Source organism: Stegostoma tigrinum, chromosome 17 (assembly GCF_030684315.1).
Source record: "Stegostoma tigrinum isolate sSteTig4 chromosome 17, sSteTig4.hap1, whole genome shotgun sequence".
NCBI classification, from domain to species: domain Eukaryota; kingdom Metazoa; phylum Chordata; class Chondrichthyes; order Orectolobiformes; family Stegostomatidae; genus Stegostoma; species Stegostoma tigrinum.
Window position 1 is genome coordinate 22,429,381 of NC_081370.1, and position 14,598 is coordinate 22,443,978.

Genomic DNA, 14,598 nt, shown 5'->3' on the forward strand with positions numbered 1-14,598 from the left:
TCAAACTCTGACAGTTGACCTCCTTGAGGACATTTCCCAGCCTCAGTTGTTATTTGTGGATGGACAGTCCTTCTAACACCCATCTTGCTTCTAAGGAAAATGGCTCTGCGACAGGATGGAGTCTGACAGAACTACAATTGCAAAGCAAAATGCAACAACTATGGAAAGTGTGAATCAAAAAAAAACTGTTGAAAATAAGTTGCTCTGATAGGCAGCCACTGAGTGCATGAGGGTCATGCCGGTGTTCTGGAAATGAACAGATTGCTCAGGCAGATCAACAACTCTGGTGACAAAAATGATAGATCCCAATGAAAGCAGTAAGATTTCGTAATTTTCCGGAAGCCTGTTGATGCTGACAAGCCTGCAAATGAATGAGAAACTCGCTGGGGGAAACGATCCTGCAGGAGGAGAGTTTGCAATTTTTTTAATAGGTTGTTCTGTAGCTTCAAGGCGGGGCGTGCTGGGGGCGTGGGGGTGGGGCGAACGGATTTTTTTATATATTCCACTTGACATAGACCGGAGCTGTACGGCTATTTCAGCTGCTGCCATGAAGTTGGGAGCGGAATTGTGGCTGTTGCTGTGGGCAGCATTTGCTGTCTGTAATGGGCTTCTGCGGTAAGAAAGGGGTTTGAAAGGAGGGGAGGTGACTGAGGCAGCCTGGGCTGGGATGAAGGATTGTTTTGCTGGCTCACCGGCCCCAGTCCTGCCTTCAAGCAGCTCTGTTGCTGCGTTTTCTGGGAGCCGCTTCTCACTCTTCCAGATAACAACCAGGGGCGCTGGTCTGCTGAAGGTCAGCGCTGTTCTGGGAAGGGCTTTCCGTGTCGCATTTGTAGCTGCTGGTAGTTTATTTTTGCAGCGATTGTTAGCTTTTTCTCCCTGTATATTCGATTTGTTTCCACGTTTATTTTTAACGTGAAGTAGTCAGTATAACCGGTTCTCTGTTTTAAGGTGTAAAATGTACTATGTTGTAAAACTATCTTTAGTGCCCACGGAAACTAAACCGATAGACTTTTTTTCCTCCTCCCCCCCCCCCCCGATTTGCACCCCCCCGATTTGCAATAGTTGAATCCAACAGCTCCCTTTTTAGATGACTCGGTGCTGTTAGAAGCGGGGGAGACTGTGTGGGGTTTTGCTTTTAAAGGTTATTTTTACTCCCTTCGCGTTGTACAGCAGCGACCCAGCGCCAGGTCCTTCGAACTGGTAGGTTTGAGGCGGCTTTTTTAGTTTTAATGTTGTTTTAGCTTCAGATTACTGTGATGTTAAATAATAGCGTGTCATTTCCCAAACCGGATCACCTTGCCTGTCATGGAATTAAATTCCAAGTGTGTGACTTGTGATGGCAGCACAGCAAGTGGGTGCTGTTAGAGAGAGGCATTGGGATGGTGGGGGGAGACTTGTGATATTGTCGCGGATTTGCACTGCACTGAGAATAAATTTGAGTGGGTGGAATTAGAGTACTGTAAAGACCTGTACTTCCCAGACTTTATCCCCCACTTGTGACCCTTATCCATGTTTGGTAGATGTCATGAATCCCTAATGGAAAGCTTTGGGCCTGTTAGTCATTATTATAATTCGGCCACAGCTTAGCACCGTAACGTTTCAATTTCTGATTCTCCCGGGCATCCTGACTCTCGCTTTGCGAAGCACTGCAATTCTGCATCAGATTATAATATGAGTATGAACTTAAGAAAATGAATTAGTCCTTGCCCAATGCATATGAGTCAGACTGGTATACCAGTGCAATAGCAGCATTTTGTCTTAACCCAGAATAATGTTACATTTTAATCTAAGCCGGAAGACAGTCTTTGGCCACTCTGTAGGGAGCCCTAACTAATAGTGAGGCAACAAGCCTCATGATAAAGGTACTGCTCTACTTTGAGGGGTGAAATCTTCTGCTTTTGGAGATGATTGACAGGCATTGAATCAGGGGGAATGATGTGATGTACCCAAGCTGTGCTCCACCAGGATTAAGTTTTTTTTTTAGGTAGGAAAGCCCAATGTTGATATTTTCATATTCATTAAGTGGAATGATCTGCAAGTGACTTTCATTCCAACATGAAATTTTCAGGAAGGTGTAAATGCAATGGTTGAAGATGGTGTTGGCTGTGACAGTTCTGGAACCTTTCTGTGAAGCCTTGAATCACCCCTGGTTGCTCTACTGCCACCCTCCAATCCCCTGGCCTGAGTGCACTATTATCCTCACCTAAGGATGCCAGCTGCACTTCTGTATCCCCAAAGGTGATCATTCCTCTTACTGCAATGTCACATGCTTTCCTGTAAAGCACAGTAGATAATGACAATGCCAGAGGATTTCCTGTGGAGCATGTCGAAAAGCCAACTCAACTGGTCACTGTATTAAAGATTTGAATTTTCAATAATCCACTTGTCTGCTCTCTAATTTCCCTGGTTATGCTGTGTTCTAACACTCCTTTATTCAGAACTTTGGAGACAGCACAATGGTGTCATGAACCATGTCCTGAGGGGATGGGCCTTTGTCTCCCAGGATCCAACCCTGCACTCGGGTAAAGGTTTCCAAATAACTGTGGCCCCTGGGAGTTCCTCCAAATGTACGTGTCATGACTTCATTAGAAACAGCACACATCTGTTATTCTTTTCTGGTGTTGTCTAACTGAAATTCCTTTCAGTTTGCAAATGTAGCTGCTGTTCCTAGGGATCTGTAATAGCTGCCTGTACAGTTGATGACACACTGTACCTAAACAAACCATCTGATGGCCCTGAGGCCAACTGTTCTGCTGGCCTGCTGTTGGCATCTGCTGAGTATCTGATTCATCGGGAGCTCTTTTTTTAAACAGGGTGTTGGTCTCCTTTACATACCTGTGCATCATAGCCTTGTATTTGCAGTGCATTTCTCATTGATCGCTGAAGTTTGCAGCTGAAGTAGAAATTTAATGTTGCTGTTACATTGAGAGCAACAGGCATGGGTCTCTCTCCAAAGCCATGATGGTTCAATGTCTTATTGTGGGAACCTGTACAGGCCTGTGACTGCCTTCCCAGAAAGCTTTGTAAACTGTCTCTGACATGTGACTGAGAGGCATCTGGAGCTGGTTGATGCATGATCAAAACCACATTTGTGTTACAGCACAGAAGGAGGCCAGTGTGCTTGCCCTAGCTTGTTAAATAAGCATTATTACCTAATGACAATCTTTTGTTTTCCACCCCCCCCCCCCCCATACCCTTGTGCAATATATAATTCAGATAATGTTCAATGCCTTTTCAAATTCCTCAAAAGAAACTGTCTCCACCACACTTCCAAGCAGTGTATTCCATGCCCTAACTATTCTGGAAAAAAATCATGCCTTCACTCTTATAGAGATAACAAGAACTGTAGATGCTGGAGTCAGAAGACAAAGTGTGGAGCTAGGAGAAACACAGCAGGCCAGGCAGCATCAGCTAATGTTTCCTGTTCCTCTGCTGCCTGGCCTGCTGTGTTTCTCCATCTCCACTCTGTTATCTTTGGTTTCACTCTTGCTGCTTTTGCTCATTACTTTAAATCAGGTACTCTGTTCTTGTTCCTCTTGATTGGGAACAGTTTCTCAATGTCTACTGTATCTAGCTGATGGATTTTGCAAAATCTTATCAGATCTGTATATCCTCCTCCTATTCTGTAAGGAGAACAACCAAATCTCTTAAATCTATCTTCATAACTTGAGTTCCTCGTTCCTCTGTTGTGTTCACGTGTTCTTCTCCTTGGTCCTCCTGATCTCCTCCTTCTTTAGCCTTCATTACTTGAAGACCTGTGGCTATGTACAAATGTAAAAGTTATGAAAAAGAGTGAGCCACTCAGCGCTTCAGGACTACTCTGCTATTCAGTAAGATCATGGGTGATTTGATTACTCCGGCTTCCTGCCTACCTAAAATGTTTTCAGTCCCTTGCTCATCAAGAATCTTTTCATCTCTGCCATTAAAATATCAAGGACTCTGCTTCCCTGATCTCTTTGATTAGTATCCCAAAAAGCCCTCCTCACCCAGAGAAAAGTTCTTCTCTTTGCTTTTAAAGTGGATGACCCCCTTCTTTGGGAGTAAAGACCCTTGGTTCTTTCATAAGAGGAAAGATCTTTTTCCATTCCACCCTGTTGGATCCTTCAGGATCATGTGCATTACTTTTCTAGACTGAGTGGAAGCCTAGCCTGTCCAAGTTTTCCTCAAAAAAAAATTTCAAATATTTTCCTAGTAAATCTGAACTGCTTCCAACACACTTGCATCCTTTATAAGTAAGGAAATCATTACTGTACACTGTTCTAGATGTGATCTCACCAATGCCCTGCAGAACTGGAGCATCACATTGCTCTTTTTTGTACTCATTCCCCTCAATAAATGGCAACATTCTATTAACATCACTAATTACTTGCTGTGCCCATGTGCTAATATTTAGTGACTCATTCACCATGACACCTGGATCTTTTCCATTTTAAGTTGCTTCTTTAGTTCTTCCTGCCAAATGCTTCCACTTTGGGGCAGCATGCTGTTTCAGTGGTTAGCACTGCTGCCTCACAGAAGGGACCAGAGTTCCATTCCAGCCTCAGATGACTCTGTCTGTGCACATCATTCTCCCTGTGTCTCCATGGGCTTTCTCCCACAGTCCAAAGATGGACAGGTTAGGTGGGTTGAACATGATAAGTGCCCCAGCGTGTCCATGGATGTGCAGGCTGGGTGGATGGGTTATGGGGCCTGGGCCTGGGTCGGGTTGGGATACTCTCTGAAGTGTCAGTGTGGACCTGATGGGCTGAATGGCCTGCTTCCATGCTGTAAGGATTCTATGATTTTATGAAAATGGACAATTATGTAATTTCCCGCATTATATTCCTTTTTACTAGATTTTTGCCTGCTCATTATGGGTGGAGTGGCTTGATGGCAGTGTTTAGCACTGCTGCCTTTGTGTCAGGGACCTCGGTTTGATTCCATCCACTTGTCACTGTGCAAACGCCACACACAGACATTCTCCCAGTGTCTGTGTGGGTCTCCTTCAAGTGGCCCAGTTTTCTTCCACAATCCAAAGGTCTGTCTAACCCCATGTTGGGGGGGGGGGGGGGGGGGGGGGGGAAGGTTAGTGCGGACTCGATGGGCCATATGGCCTCATTCTACACTATAGGGATGCTGATTCATGATCCATTTTTTTGTTCTGTAGCTTCCTAGTACCTTGTTCACAATTTTCTTTTGTCTTTCTCATCAGCAAAATTTAAGTCATATCTTCAATTACTACTTCAGTCACTTTTTCAGTTGTGACGCCAGTACTGATACCTGTGGTACACCACTTGTTATATCTTGTCACCAGAAAATTTCTTGCTTTGTTTTCATTTCCTGTCAGCTAGCCACATAAACTTCTATCGTTTGCTAAAATGTTTCCACTACACCCAGAGCTTTTATTTCCTGCAACAGTTTTGGTGGCAGTTTCAAATAGTTTTTGGACGTTCTATTTAGAATTAGAATCCCTACAGTGTGGAAACAGGCCCTTGGGCCCAACAAGTCCACACTGAACCTCAGAACATCCCACCCAGACCACTTAAACTACACCTCCCTGAACACTCTGGGAAATTTAGCATGGCCAATCCACCTACCCTGCACGTCTTTGGACTGTGGGAGGAAATCGGAGCACCCGGAGGAAACCCACGCAGACACGGGGAGAATGTGCAAACTCCACACAGACAGTTACCCAGAGCTGGAATAGAACCCAGGTCCCTGGTGCTGTGAGGCTGCAGTGCTAACCACTGAGCCAACGTACCGCCCAACTAATTACTGGCTTTCCCTTTAATCCACAGTACTTGTTACTTTTATTCCCCTGATTTTTCTCTTGCTGATGTAAACATCACCACGGTACATTGTCCCTAGCTCCCCACCTACACTCACCTTTTCTGGTTCCATCCCTGCCCCTTTGACCTGTCTGTCTCCTGTCTGCCTATCTTCTCTTCTATCTGCTTCCCCCCCCCCCCCCCCCCCCCGCCTCCTCTCCCTATTTATTTCAGAACCCCCTTCCCCCACCCCTCCATTTCTGAAGGGCTGCGGCCGGAGACGTCAGCTTTCCTGCTCCATTGATGCTGCTTGGCTCGCTGTGTTCATCCAGCTCTACACCTTGTTATCTTGGATTCTCCAGCATCTGCAGTTCCTACTATCTGAGTCAGTGTAACTTTTTGGTGATTGTATTGTGCATGGCCCCTCCCAGAGGCTGTGTATCTTAGGGGGTGTGTTGCTTATTTTGAGTTTTAATTTGGCCAACCGATGGGCATGTTTAAACCTCCCATGGACCATACCCAGAACTCCTCTCCAGACACAGTCTCGCCCGACCTCTTGTAAAGAAAGATTGCTAGTTGCACCTGATCTTCAGCAAGCTAACAGCTTCTTAGTAATGTTCATGCATAGTTAATACTTCAGCTCTGCAGCTGAAGCCTATCCAACTACATCCACCCTTCCTTTTTGTCACCTATTTCTTCCCATCCCTCATTATCCTCCCAACATTGTCCTGGCCTAGCTTCCTGCTCTCTCTTGGAACATCCAGAAATCCTTTTCCTACTGCTTTTTGTTTTCCCTCCAACCTGCTTTTTGCATCATGTACAGAGAGGGTAGTTACAAAGACATTCAACATGCTTGCCTTTGTTGCTCAGTTCCTTGGGTGTGGATGTTGGGACATTGCATCAAGTTTACAGGATGTTACTGAGGCCATTTCTGGAGTACTGTGACGAGTTCTGGTCACCCTGCTTCAGAAAGATCTCTTCTAAGCCCTCTCCAATTTAATATCCTATCAGATGTTGCCAGGATTGTAGGGTTTGAGTGATAAGGAGGGGCTGGATAGGCTGGGAATTTTTTTACACTAGAGCACAAAAGGATGAGGGTGACCTCTTTTTCTTATAGAGGTTGAAAAAAGATCATGGGGGGGGTGGGTATAGATTATGTGAATGGCAGGTGGCTTTTCTAGGGAGGGGAATTTCAAGACTGGGGGCGTATTTTTAGGGTGAAGAGAAAGGGTTTTTAAGACAGACATGGGGTTGTACTTTTTGAGTGGTTCATGTGTGGATTGAACTTCCAGTGGAAGTGGTGGATGTGGGTAAAATTGTACCATTTAAAATACATTTGGATAAGTATATGAATACTAAAGTTTAGAGGGAAAAGGGCCAAGTGCAGTCATATGGGACTGTTTTAGTTTGACATTATGGATGGAATGGAATGGTTGGACCAAAGGGTCTGTTTCTTTGCTATATGTCTCTCTTTCTCCTGCTTTAAATGCCAGCCCTTATCCTGCCATGTCTTGTGCTGCTGTCTTTCTTGAACCCACAGGATGAAATCATTCCAAAATGGAATGCACGGTGTAGAAAAGCTCCTGATTCATATCCGATGCTGTGCTGCGCTACAGCTTGAGCATCTGAGAACCAGCCTTGTCGCTTACCCATGAGTGGCTCTGAGAGGATGGTTTCTTGGCTAAAGGTGCAAAGTGAAATTTTGAAGGGAAGAACAGCTGCATTCTCTATTTTTAATATAAACTACTGTTGATTTTCAAATGGGCAATCTTGTTGTGCTCAGTAGCCAAGCGTGATCGTATATTTTATTTCCAAGTGCTTGTCAACTCCCAACACGGTATAGCCATTCCAGCTAAAGCTAACACAAATTGCTTGGTGATAACTATCTATTCTGCTACGCCCTGGATAAGAGAACCTCACAATCTATTATGTTGCAATGGGTGTTAATACTTAACTCTTTGCTTTATAATGGAAACCCTGGGAAGCTAAAGCTACACTTTCAGCTCAATCTTTCCAGTAGACTGCTGAGTTAGTCATAGAGCTGTAGAGATGGAAACAGAAACTTCGGTCCAACTTCTCCACATTGACCAGATAGCCTGAATAAATCTAGTCCTATATGGCCCCTGTCCCTCTAAACCCTTCCTATTCACATACCCATCTAGATATCTTTTAAATGTTGTAATTGTATGAGCATCTATGACCACCTCCTGGCAACTCATTCCATACACGTTACCACCTTCTGCTTGGAAAAACTTATCCCTTTTTAGATCTTTTAAATCTTTACCTTCTCATCTTTAAACCTATGCCCTCTAGCTCTGGACTCCCCACCCTGAGGAAAAGACCTTGTCTATTCACTTTGTCCATTGCCCTCTTGATTTTATTAACTTCTAAGATCACCCCCTTAGCCTCCCATGCTCCTGAGAAAATCGATCCAGCCTGTTCAGGCTTTCCCTGTAGCTCAAACTCTCCAACCCTGGCAACATTTTAGTAAATCTTTTCTGACCCTTTTCAAGTTTCACAGTATTTCTCCAGTAGCAGAGAGACCAGAATTGTATGCAGAATTCCGTAAGTGACCTAATCAATGTCCTGTACAGCTGCAACATGACCTCCCAACCCATATACCCAATGTACTGGCAAATAAAGGCAAGCCTACCAAATGCTGCCTTTGCTATCATGTTTACTTGCAACTCCACTTCCAAGGAACAATGAACCTGCACTCCAACATCTTTGTTCAGCAACACTCCCCAGGACCTTAGCATTAAGTATTAGTCCTGCCCCGATTTGCCTTTCCAAAATGCAGCACCTCATTTTTCTAAATTAAACCCCATCTGCCACTCCTTAGCCCATCCGATCAAGGTTCTGTTGTACTTTGAGCCAACCTTTATTGCTATCCGCTATGCCAACAATTTTGGTGTCCTCTGCAAACTTACTGACTATACCTATGTTCACATCCAAATCATTTCATATAAATGACAAAAAAATGGTGGACCCAGCGCCAACCCTTGTGGCACACCATTGATCGTGGTCCTCCAGTCTGAAAAACAACCCTCCATCACCATCTTTTGTCTTCTACCTTTGAGCCAGTTCTGTATCCAAATGGCTAGTTCTTCCTGCATTCCATGTGATCTAAACTTGCTAACCATTCTATCATGAGGAACCTTGTTGAATACCTTACTGATGTCCATATAGATCACATCCACTGCTCTGTCTTCATCAATCTTCTTTGCTACTTCCTGAAAAAACTCAATCAAGTTAGTGAGACACTATTTTCCACTCGCCATGTTGACTATCTCTATTCAGTCCTTGCCTTTCCAAATACACACACATCCTGTCCCTCAGGATTTCCTCCAACAAATTGCTCACCACTGATGTCAGGCTCACCAGTCTATAGTTTCCTCGCATTTCCTGCCCACCTTTTCTTAAATAGTGGGGCCACCTTGGTTTATTCCATTGAAGGGCTATGGAGGTGGGGGTGGGAGGTGTGCTGGAAGAAGAGAAGGGGTTAAATGGAACAATATCTCACCATCTCTGGTTTAAGAAGAGAAAAGCAATTCTAATTTTAAACTCACTTCCACGGTCCTTCTGGCCTTGACAATGGTGTGTGACACGCCATAACTCCTACAAAAGTTCTGTTGAGCAGCAAGACTACTGACATTTATTTTACACGTTCTTTGTAACGTCAGTCCTCTGCTCTCCATCTAAATTAAATTTGAAATATTTATTCTAAGTTTGGTTAGAGGTAGTTGTTAAGATTCTTTTCTTGTACTAAGTAATCTCCTGTAGTTCTTTAAGTGCTATTGAGTTAGGAATGCTTTGAGAGTTTCAGCCCTATAACAACAGGTTTGAGTTTTGCAATTTAATCCTTTTTGGGCAAACTTCGTTACCTTTGTAGTTGCTGTGTCAGTGAAAATGTTTATTCAAATAGTTTCAGAGATTATTCAAGTATCCTCCATGCCCCTCCCCAGCTGCATAGTAAATTTGAATGTAAAACAATCTAGCGCTACTATTCCGAGAGCAAGAAGGGCCTACTAAAATATGCGTTCCTCTTTCAGGCACTACTGAAATTCTACCCTCGGGCAACTGTGCAACTTCCACACAGGCATTCACCCCATGTCTGCATGGATTTCCTCCAACTGCTCTGGCTTCCTCCACAGTCCAAAGATGAGTAGGTTGGGTGGATTGGTCATGCTAAATTACCCCATATTGTCCCAGGATGTGGGCTTACAGGGATAGGGTAGGTGGCTGGACTGTTCTTCAGAGGGTCCGTGGACCTGATAGACCAAATGGCCATGTTTTAATGTATATTTGATTAACAATGATGTGGAAAGACCTAAGATTGTTTGCTGGCCAAATGTTCCATTATTTCCACATTAACTGCTCGGAATTTTTTTGTTCTTGAAAATACAAGGAATGGGGCATTGTGCAGGTGAAAGATCCTTTCAGTTGTTTGAACCAGCTTTTGGTCGGTTACTTCTCTTAGATGAAGTGACGTGGCTTTTATCTACAAGATCATCATTTTGTTATTTCCTAACTGAGCATTTGATTTAGATCAGTGACTTGCATGATGCAACAGTTTTGGAACCTCTAGGCTTGGTCTCTGAAGATGCTTGAACTCTAAGGGGCAGAGAGAATGTTATCAAAATTTTGTTTTCACTTACAGAATTCCTTTGAGAAAATTTCGCTCCATTCGACAAACCTTCACTGATTCTGCAAACAGCATCGAGGAACTTGTTGCAGGAGACCAATCCACCAAATACAATTTGGGCTCCCCACAAAGCAAGGGGCCCACTCCAGAAATGCTGAAAAACTACCTGGATGTGAGTATGGCTTCTAATGTTAATACAAAAGGGAATGTCATTTCCGATGTGAAATTGGGTAAATGACAACAGTAGTCGTCACTGGACACAGCTCTTGCAACAGGGCTCAACTGAAGCTTTACCTGCCAACTTGCATGACTTGGAACTTTTGTAGTTTAGTTTTTGAAATTTCTTATTGACCATACGATTGAATCTTGAAAGGTTGTGATCACAACCAATTTTTGGTCTTTCTACGGCCTTCACTGCAGAATTTTGTACTGCAGTAACTTGAAGCATGGTTGTTGGCTTAAAAAAAACTCTAGCTGACCATTTTTGTTGTCCTAAAGTTATTTACCTTTATCCTCTTCTAAATGGAAGAGGATGATGGACAATAAGTATTGCATAAGTTAAATTATCCACTTTAAAGAACAAAATGCAGCATGTTTTAATGTTTTTGTTTAGTTATTTTTTCATATTCTCACATGCAAGTAAAATCACTTCAGCCTGGTCAAAACAATCGTGTGGAGGTCATGTAATGTGTTGCTGAACTGAGCAGAACAAGTAAATTTCCTCAAGGATGTCAGTGCTAGGCTTTCTATGTTGACTTAAAATGATGAGTTATTTGATGACTGTTGTTGAAAGCTAAACCTAGTTCCGTCTACATCTCTGCACAAACATGTTGTTCATGGTCAAATGATTTTGCTAGATTTGGAAGGATCCTAGGTGTTGTCACAGCTGTGATTGGATCCAAGTGCATCTAGTTGGTGTAGCAAATTTTGTATTGTTTTTAAACCTGAGAATTGTGGTAACAAATCAGTTTACCTTGTAATGTAGAGAAACATATCATTATGCCTCCAATAGGCTCTTCCATTACAACATTGCCAAGCTTTGCTGTCAATATTTCATGTGGGCTCATTTAATAGTAGGACTGTATACCCAATGCCTGCAACTGGAGACGAGCATCCAAATTTGAATATTGGTTGTGCAGTGTGTAGTACAGGCAGAGCTGAAGAGATTTGTTTTGCATATCATGCTTAGGTTTTGGCATTGTTCAAAGGGCCAGCAAAATAGGCCACCATGTTTTGGCAGCATCCCAATTGCTGTTTCTCATCAGTGGGTTAAAATAGGCAGTTTATTTGCCTATTTTCAGGGATTAGCATTATGCCAATGGCAGACTGATCTTGCATTGCGTTTTGAGTCCACTAGCTTTGTGGATGTCTGATCTGTCTCATTGTGTACTTATCTCTCCCAATGGCACTACTGAAGTTTCAAAGCTGTTGCCCTATCGAGCAGCATCATTCACTTCCAAAATAGAAAGGAGGCCAGGTTAAGGTGGGGGGGGTGCACAGTGCATGGGTGGGAATAGGTGTTATGATGAAAACGTGAAGATAAGTGCATTAAAGAAAAGTGGAAGGAATGGAAATTGAGAAGGAGAGCAATGGTAACAAATTTTAAAAACGGTAAAAGAAACACAAGATTTGAGAAAGGTCATGCTGAGCAAAAGAGGGGCAGACAAAGGAGAGACAGTTTTCCCCAGACAAATGAGAATTTATCATGAATGCTGTAAAAAATGAGTTAAGACTCCATCAATAATGAAGAAGAATTGTTAAGCTGTCACCGATATGTCTTAAATGTAAAAGTAAACAAATTTATTGGCTGAATTTCCAAGTACTTGACACCCTGAGGCTCCAAGATTAGTGTTCTGAGAGAATTGGCAAGCCTGACTGAAAATAAAATTGTACTAACTTCACCTGTCAAACACATTTTGCTTGGGACCGTTTTCAGTTCTTGCAGTCTCGGATCATTGGCGTTATAATAGCAGGATTGTTACAATATCCCACATAACTTGTAAAAGTCTGTGTGTCTTTCATTTCTGTGCCATGTAAATTTTTTTGTTCAAGTGTTATCACACTCCTCCTGGAGCTCAGAGGACTGAACTTGGGCCTACTTGGTTTTGATGTAGGTTAGTTACTGCTGTACCACAAGAGCCCTTCAGAAGATTGTATGCAGTGTAAAAAAGTGGAATATGTCTCATGAGATTCATACAAACAGATTATAAATTGCAGGAAGACAGAGGACACCAGTCTAGAACGCATATGTGCGGGGTGGGGGGGGGGGGGAACTTTGACACAGACCAGGAGAGGAGTATTTGGTGACCTGCAGTATGCAGTCCTAGGAGTTTTTATAGTAGTTTTGTAAAACCTTACTTGGTGAAAAGACGCCTCGAACAGTATTTGTGCAGATACACACAGCTTGCAATATTACAGACTCGGGTCCAGACCCGAAACATCAGCTTTTGTGCTCCTCTGATGTTGCTTGGCCTGCTGTGTTCATCCAGCTCTGCACCTTGTTATCTGAGTCTCAATGTGCTTCGCAAATGCCCAACTAAGTTTTTGCCTGAGAGGACTATTAGGCTGAAAAACATGACTACCTCAGATAAATGTTAGGATTATTTTGCATGAGAAGCACATTTTAACATTTTCATCCAAAAACTTTAACAATGTAACACAACAGAAATTCTCTGAAACACAAGTGTCACAGGTTGAGTTCATATCTCAAGTTGGGATATAATCTGACTACAGAATGAATGTGCTGTCAGCCTGATTAGTTAGTGTAAGCACAAATCGCTGTGCCTGCTCATCTATGATACTGGTAATTTCAGTTCTCCAATTCGTTGCTGAAACAGGGCCAGGCATGCAGTGTTTAAAAGACTGTTCATGCCTAATATCAGGAATGGCTCACCAAATCAGGAGTTAGCCTCTTTGGTAATGAGCTGACTAGCTAGCTTCTCAACCTGTCAAATACCTCCAGTGGAGCCTGCCTTCCTGGAAGATGTTGGTCAATTGAGTTGGGTAGCTTTTTGATCCCAAAGTTCATCCCTTCCCCTAGACTTCAGGGGATCTAGTGGTGAGAAAATGAGGAGTTTTCTTATGTCTCTTGCAGAGAGATTGATTTTTACAATGCTTTTTCCCCCATCCATGTCTCCAGCCCGAGATTGGGGCCACCCTGGTGTTGACACTTCTTCATCGAGCCTACCAGGAATTCCAGTAGTTGGGGGCAGCTCAGACTTGAGGCCCTTAAGAGCATTAGTTGATGAAAGTCAAGAATCCCATATGCATCTTCTCAGTCTGAGATGACAAAGTTAGGTTTAGTGTTGGTATTTCGCCAGGACTAACTCCTCCATTCTTTCTCCTTTTTGCCACGTCCAAAGTCAGACAAATTCTGACCTGCAAGTGTTGGCAAAGGTGTTGTCTAGTTGAGGGAAATGTATTTCTAGTGCTTGCTAACAAAATGCTAAATTGAAGTCAAATTAAAATCAGCATTCCAACTTTTGAAACTAAGTGCGAGCATTATTAAAAGCTCGCTGTACTTTTCTTCAACTCTCTGTAGATTGTGCTCGTCTCTCTTTGCATTCAAGTAAACATCCTGCTGCACTGTTCTCTGAAAGCTGTGAAATTGTTGCAGTTATGTTTGAGAGGGAAAAACACACTTCTTTATTTAAAAAATTGATCAATGTCGGTATAGTTGAGCAAATTATAAATCTAATTTCTGTCTGCAGTTTGGACAGCCTAGTCTGTTTCTGATGCAAGTGATGAGTAGGCTAACTGTCAGATGCTAACTTCACGACTGCCAGGTGTTACCATTGCTTTTTAACGATCTTTAAAAATAAAGTATCTTTAATGTTACAATCTTTCAAAGCATTTAGCAAGACCAGAATTAATTTTTTAAAGTTTTTTTTTAAAAAAAAATTTGATGTTGAGCTACGCAGAATCTTAAATGAGCAAAAGCTTGATTGGGGCAAGGACTAACAAACTTTAAGAGGAGACAGCAAGAGAATGCAGTGGATAGATTTAGGGAGAGAATTCCAGAGCTGGGAGCCTAGGCAGCTGAAAGCTAATGACAGTGAATTGAAAAATTGAAAGTGCAAGAAACTAAATAGCTGTAGGGGTGAGCACACGGATGGATTTTAATGGTAAGGATTTCCAAAATTCGAGCCTATAGATTGATGGCTGCAGAACTAGCATTACAGCTAACCAGCCATTTCTGGAACAGCT

General features: G+C 42.8%; 1 protein-coding gene across 2 annotated transcripts in view; it reads left to right on the forward strand.

The window, feature by feature from the left end:
- Positions 1–484: 484 nt before the first annotated feature.
- Positions 485–14,598, forward strand: part of LOC125459336 (cathepsin D-like) — a 29,739-nt gene continuing 15,625 nt past the window's right edge. Inside the window, exons 1-2 of one of the 2 annotated variants that reach the window (XM_048545682.2) lie at positions 485–615; positions 10,408–10,564. In XM_048545682.2, the coding sequence (XP_048401639.1) occupies positions 548–615; positions 10,408–10,564 (225 nt within the window). In that variant the 5' untranslated portion in view covers positions 485–547. Of the gene's footprint in view, positions 616–1,102; positions 1,201–10,407; positions 10,565–14,598 lie in introns of those variants that run through there. The other variant, XM_048545683.2, reaches the window with a different exon arrangement.